General features: G+C 39.3%; 1 protein-coding gene across 1 annotated transcript in view; it reads right to left on the bottom strand.

Moving 5' to 3' along the window:
* ano8b (anoctamin 8b) overlaps nucleotides 1–5,281 on the bottom strand; it is a 16,856-nt gene extending 11,575 nt beyond the window's left edge. The window contains exons 1-3 of the mRNA XM_020602825.1: nucleotides 5,015–5,281; nucleotides 3,165–3,275; nucleotides 2,410–2,542 (exon numbers count right to left, since the gene is read on the bottom strand). Coding sequence (XP_020458481.1) covers nucleotides 2,410–2,542; nucleotides 3,165–3,275; nucleotides 5,015–5,081 — 311 coding nt within the window. The 5' untranslated portion in view covers nucleotides 5,082–5,281. The remainder of the gene's footprint in view (nucleotides 1–2,409; nucleotides 2,543–3,164; nucleotides 3,276–5,014) is intronic.
* Between the last annotated feature and the right edge of the window lie 1,268 nt (nucleotides 5,282–6,549).

The raw sequence follows: 6,549 nt of genomic DNA, 5'->3' as shown, positions 1-6,549 counted from the left end.
ACTACTGAATACTGCTTAGTACAGAGCACAGTCACAATGAAAGGTCCTTGTCTGAAGAAAAAACAAGGCTGAATCGTTAAATTAACTGTTTGGTAATTTAAACTAATAACAGAAAAGCCTTTCAGAGGTGTGCTGCTCCTGCTGCTGACAGGAATCTTAATGACATTTCCCCTCCTCTTATTTAATTTAAAAGAATGTATTGCCTTTTACATTCACTCCCCACATATAAGGATGCAGTCAAAGGCAATGTGTGGCCAAAGCTAAGCTTGTGACAGAGCACAATACTGCTGAGGGAGAGCACTGCACGTAAAGTTTATGCTAATTTAGCCAATACCCATCAGATGTAATGTAGAAACTCAGCAGAGCAGGATGGCAGATTGTAAATTACCCAGTCAGAACTAAGAAATGGATGGTAACTCAAGTAAGAAATGAGGAGAAGGACTTTGTGTGTTGCACTGACTGTGTTCACTGCTAGAACTGTGCTTTCTGCTCAAGTTGTTGTCAAAGCAATAAATGGAACCTTCCTGAAAGTAAAGTGCAGCACAGCACTGAAGTCATGTCACCAGCTGTTCTCAAGCTGAGCCATTATCAAGGCAGATTCATCTTACCAGCTACTGATCGCTTTCAAAAGAAACACATACTGTAGGAGAAAGAACAAGGCTATTTAAGTTGTCATAATAAAAAAACAAGCCTATATACAGTAGATGACAACACTGGAGCCCCCAGCTGGTATTGTCACACAGCTAATGGAAAGAAGGAACATTCTCACAGTTTCAATATGTAAAGGGAACGAACAACCAAGGTGAGAGGATGGAATTCATTCTGGGCTATTTTTTTTTTATCACATAAAATGTAGGTCACCCTATCTGGCATCAGGTGTGTGCAGAGGGAGAGTGAGGAGAGTGTGTCTTGTGTCAGACAGCAATCATTTTCCCTGAGCATTTCATCTAAAACCCATTGGCACACTTTCAGAAAGCGCTCTTGACACCACATTACCCTTCTTCACTCCTTCCTTTTCCTGTCTTCTCTCTCTCTCTCTCTCTGCTTCTGTCTTTCTCTCACTCCCTCTGTCTTTCTTCTTTCCTTCTGGTATCCATTTATATTCCATTTATGTGTAAAAGGTTTGGTGGAGATTCTTGTTTTGTTCTTAGTAGCCCATTGTTAAGTCCAAAGTCAGCAGAGAAGACAACATTTGTCAGCTAGTGAAATTCATTATGGGACAATGACCTCCTGGATTGCTTTTCTCTGTATTTATACGCTAAAGTCACCACGGAGATTAAAAGGACCCTGGGCTCATTCCCAGACCCCCTGGGGATTTTTTTCAAAACAAGACATTGTAATCAGAATCCATCCATATGATTTAGCCTGCTAACAACCTTCTGCAAAACTTTAAATAACCTGCAGCACAGCTGCCAGAAGCAGAGGAGTTGTGCTGATACACCAGGCTTCACTAATGATTCACTGTGTATGAGCTAAACTACTGGGCCTACTAGCTGCAGCTTAATATAAAACCATGAAAAGCAAAGGTACTATTTTAAACCAGAACAGAACAGCAGGGATATTTTTGTCTTTTACATCCTAGCTTCAGTAGAAGATGATCTCACACTCATATCTGTGCACTGAACATAAAGCTACACCTGGTTAAAGCTGGTTAGTTTAGTTTAGCATAAACTGGAAGCAAGTTTTTGTATGGATTAAACAAACAAGCTAGGCTACATGCTAATTAGTAAGCTTTAAACATACTGACAGGCCGACTTTCCTAACTCTGAACAGAGCCACGCTCTCTGTTCCCGTGTTTACAGTCTCTGTGCTGAGCTAAGCTAACCTTCTCCTCAATGTGCACCATGTTCTATACCAAGAAAACAAATGAGCATTTTCCCCAAATGTAATGTAGTGTATCTAGCTGATAATGAAAATGTATTATACCTTTAGAAAAATCTGTTTTTCATCTTAAAAAATCTTTTTTTCTACAATTTTCTACTTTTTAAATGTCACAGTAATATCAGTATTTATTTGCATATGCCAACGTCCCCTGACTGTCAATTCGAGCTGAAGTGATTGATGAATCAAACAAGACAAAAGTTACGATTCGTCAGAGGTTTAAATCCCTTAAGTAAAATTCTCAAACATTTACCTCTTCCACATAAGAATTTTCTCCTTTTTTCTGATTTAAGTAATAAAAGACTGAGTGGCTCAGGGTTTCGGACTGGTAGTTGGACAAAACCAGGGATCTGATGACATCCCCTTGAGCGCTTAAAAACTGCAATGAATGATCTTTCACTATTAGTTGATTAATCACAAAATTAACTTGACAGACAAGAAATACTGTAATTGTCAGTTGCAGCTTTCTAAGTAGGATCTTAGACAAGCTGCAGTGCAGAGGCTCCAACGCCCCGTCTGAGTTCTTACTTTTCAAATGTAGCGGTGACAAAGAATGCGTAGACTCGTGTGTGCTTATGATGTCGGATTTGGATGATGAGCTCTGGGATTCCCAGCCGGATGTGGTTCAGTAGCCAAAGCAACGTGTGGTCATCTGTAGTGTCTGTGGCAGGAAATGGAAAAATAAATATATATTTTCAGCCATATGCATGCAATCCAGCCTCTTAGTTGTAATAATCACTAAACAATAATGAGTAATAATAAACTTAAAATGATAGTTACTAATTTTGTTTTGGACTGTTAGTTGGGCAAAACTTGGAAAATTGTGATTGGCACAAATTTAAGGTATTTTAATTTCTTAATTTTCTAGGGATGCAACTAACTAGTTTCATTATCAGTTCATCTATCAGTTATTTTCTCAATTAATTATTTGGTCTATGAAGTATCAGGAAAAGTAAAAAAAATAAAAATAAAAAAAAGCCAATCACAATGTCTCAAAGCTCAATCTGATAAATATTGTTTGTTTTGTCCAACCAAGAGTCCAAAGCACAAAAATTTTATTTAAATTAGATTTAAAAGAGATCAATCAACAAAGAAAACACTAGTTTTTAATTTACTGTATATTTTGACATTTTAAAGACAAAACAATCGGCTTCCACTCATAACATGCAGCTCCGATAGATAAATTGGGGTTAAGGGCTTGAGATGCATAATGCCAGGGATGTCCTCACAAGTATAGACATACAAACACATGCGGGTGTGTGTGTGGGTGGTGAGTGTTTGACCTGCAAATGTCATGAGGACATCACAGTTCTCTGTGGGCACCGTTTTCATCCAAGACTTGTGAGACATGATGTATCTCCCAGCCTGCAGCAGCCGCTTTCCAAACAGCTTATCTGAGAAGCGGAGAGAGAAGGAGAGAGTCACCTTTTCAGAATGAAACAGTGTAAGGGGCAATGACATTTCTTATATGTTCCATCACCCCCCTCTTACTTTTTACCCTACTGCCCCAACACACACACTCAAACGTCCTTCTTGACAGCACACATTTAAATGTCATGCCCCTTGGCCTCACAACACGATACCAACAGAAATAATCCTGTCTTGTCCATACACTACACATAGAGCCACTGCAGCTATGTCTCTGTGTTGTGATATGGACAAAGTGCGTCCTCTTGCCTTGGCAAGACAGAATTATTTCTGTCAGTATTACTGCAGCCTTGTCTCTGTGTTGTGATATGTCCTGAGTAATAAAAGAACACGCTTCAAGGTTCAACCATGAATTCAGCTCCCGTGTAGAATTACCTTGTTTCTGAAGTCAACAGCGCACCAAAAATAGCACACACACTGTAATGTCACATTATACAAGAACATAGTCGCTCTTAATGCAGCAGACTGAAGGAATACTGTTACGTCATGGAAAAATTGCATTTTCAAGATAACTACCTTTTCCATCACCAGACTCCGTGAACTTTATCTTTGCTTTGACACTTCATTAATCTGTCACTGGCCCTTTAGAGGCTTGTATTCCCACAGATATGTACTCCAGAAAGGCAGCGGTACTGATAGTTTAAACAGGACTAAGTGATTCTATAACCAGTTTAACCCCAGAGCCTGTTCAGCTGCCAGACAACGGTTTGTGTAAACTGCTTCCTGGGTCCTGAATAATAATGACAGCAGCCCAGAGAGAAAGCCCTGTGATCACTGAGGCATGGGCCGTCAGAGGAGCTGGAAAGCAGGGCACTTTCCAGAGATCACACAGGCTCAATTAGTAATGCAATATTCATAAGAGAATACACCATTTATTTACTTTTATATATCTGAAGGCAGTACAATATGCGCTGTGAGTTCTCTATGAGTGAAAGATGGTTTAGGTATAACTTACATGGTTACAAAAATATAGACAGATGCACAGTCATGGAGGTCAAAGCTGTAAATTTATCCTTGATATCACACTATATCCCTATGTTCTGTGGTGTCCACAAACACCTGTCACATTGCAGCATCATTGTGCTGTATCCGTCCACTTCCTGGAAAGGTCAAGGGGGGCAGGGTGCGATAGAGGGGGAATTCCTAGAAACAAGCCTAACTGTCTAAGGATGTATTTGTTTTCCATGTTTACATTATCTGTGTATATAAGCACCAGCATGCAACATGAAGCTGTAGCACAGAGCAGTGCAGTGTCTTAAAAACAGGTCAGTCTATATCTTGCCTCAAAACCAACTTTTATAGATTTACCTAATAGTGTTTTGTTGCTCGTGTCATGTCCCTCCAGTATTTTAGCATCTTCTTTAAATCGGTTTCTATTTATTAGCCTTGTATTACCACTCTATTATACTTTTGCTCTATTATTATGTAATTTATTTATTCAACTGACTCTATGCCACTTTAATATTCTACTTTATGATTTTATTTTTTTATTCTCCTTTATGATTTTATTCTTGCAGTTTTCATTTATTCATCTTGCTGCATTTTTTGTTCCCTACGCCTTCTCTAGCCAGCGCCATTGTTCCTGCCTAAAAAGTTCCATATAAATAAATCAGAGACATTGACGGGATGCCAACACACTGAAGATGATATTTTCTGTCCAAACACCTTAGCCTTACTGTTCAAGGGATCTCTCTTCAGTACTTACAAACAGGTTGCGATAACTTTATCTGGTTCCACACTGCTCTTCCCCTCTGAAGAACATTTTCAAACATCGTAGCAGGCTGAACAAGAAACACAGCAGGGTGTTTTAGACTTTTGAATCTTGCGTGATATTCCTAAGATACTGAAACCTGCCTGGCCCCTACACTGTGCTTTGGATGAAATGCTGCAGGCAGTGCTGAGACGTGAGAGCAATTCTAATGAGCGCTGTATTCATCACTGTGGGAGACACACTAACACACATAGGCGCTCACTCCTGGAACAGCCTGCAGACTGGTTTCAGCAGCCCCAGTATCGAGTGAGTGTTCAAATGGTTTGTTTAGTAAGGCATGAAAAGTGCACTGCCCATCAAGTCTTCACTGCATAGACCAGATCAGTCTGGCAGGTTTGTGTCTGCATGTGCATGTGTGTTTTGGCACTAACCACACATGGCAAATGCCACTTGAGCGAAGAGTGTTAGGCTCTTTATATGCCACTCTCCATGCTCAGAGGTATCATCCTAAACAAATGTTTGCCAGTACTCCCCTGTGGACAGTTTGTCAGACTGACACAAATTGCACACTGATTATAAGACCAATGAAATGCGTGTGTTAAGTGCAAGGCTATGATGATAAAGCGCTTCATCAAGCAGTTGAGCAGCATCCTAACCAGAAAATGTCAGAAAACAGAATCATTTTTGTATCAGAGTATAGTAACATTTCTGGCAAGACTGTGGAGGTCTTGAAAAGTGACTCAAGCTTACAACATCTAGCCAGTTTTTCACCTCATCTTTACTATAAAAAGGCAAAAACAATGGAGATGTGTCATTTCAGTCAACGTATGCAGAACGTCACATTAAACTGAGAATAAAGGAACTATAAGGAATAGAAATGTAGACAGTACTACTTCTAGACACTACACGGATTTAAAGACACTAAGTTTACAGGTTTTGAAAGAGTCTTGCCTAATCCAAGAGGAGACATTACTAAACAGTTCCTAAAACGAGAAGCATAATAGATATATGGTTTACGGTCTAAATGAAGTTACTGATTTCAATAAATTTCTGTGAGGACATTACAATTCTCTGGACTCTGTACCTACAGCTAACTCATCCTTGTATCGAGGGAGCTGAGACACTATCCTCTGCACTGTCAGCATCACATACTGTAGGACGCAGAGCTCAGGCTGTGTTTTGACCTACAGATTTGTTTCTGCAAAAGGTTTACAGCTGTGAAAACAAAATTCTTTTATATTTTAAACATTTCAAAATAACTTAAGTAGAACTACAGGTTAGATGCTTGTAAATTCCAATAAGTTTTATGTATGTTTTAAATGGTAGTCCATTAAGTCTGTATATAATGTACTAGCATCTACATAAAAATGATCCCAAATATGGTTTATTGTGGCAAAAAAGTCCGTAACAGAAACAGGTTCACTGTAGAGCAGGTCAGCCCAGGACAAGCAGTGATAAAGATAAAGCATGTATTACTCACATCTCACATCCTTCACACTGAGACAATTGTTCCAGGGTCAGTGCTTATC

This window comes from Monopterus albus, unplaced genomic scaffold, assembly GCF_001952655.1.
Source record: "Monopterus albus unplaced genomic scaffold, M_albus_1.0 scaffold58.1, whole genome shotgun sequence".
Lineage (NCBI taxonomy): Eukaryota > Metazoa > Chordata > Actinopteri > Synbranchiformes > Synbranchidae > Monopterus > Monopterus albus.
Note: the sequence above shows the minus strand (reverse complement) of the source record. Positions and strands in the feature narration are given on the sequence as shown.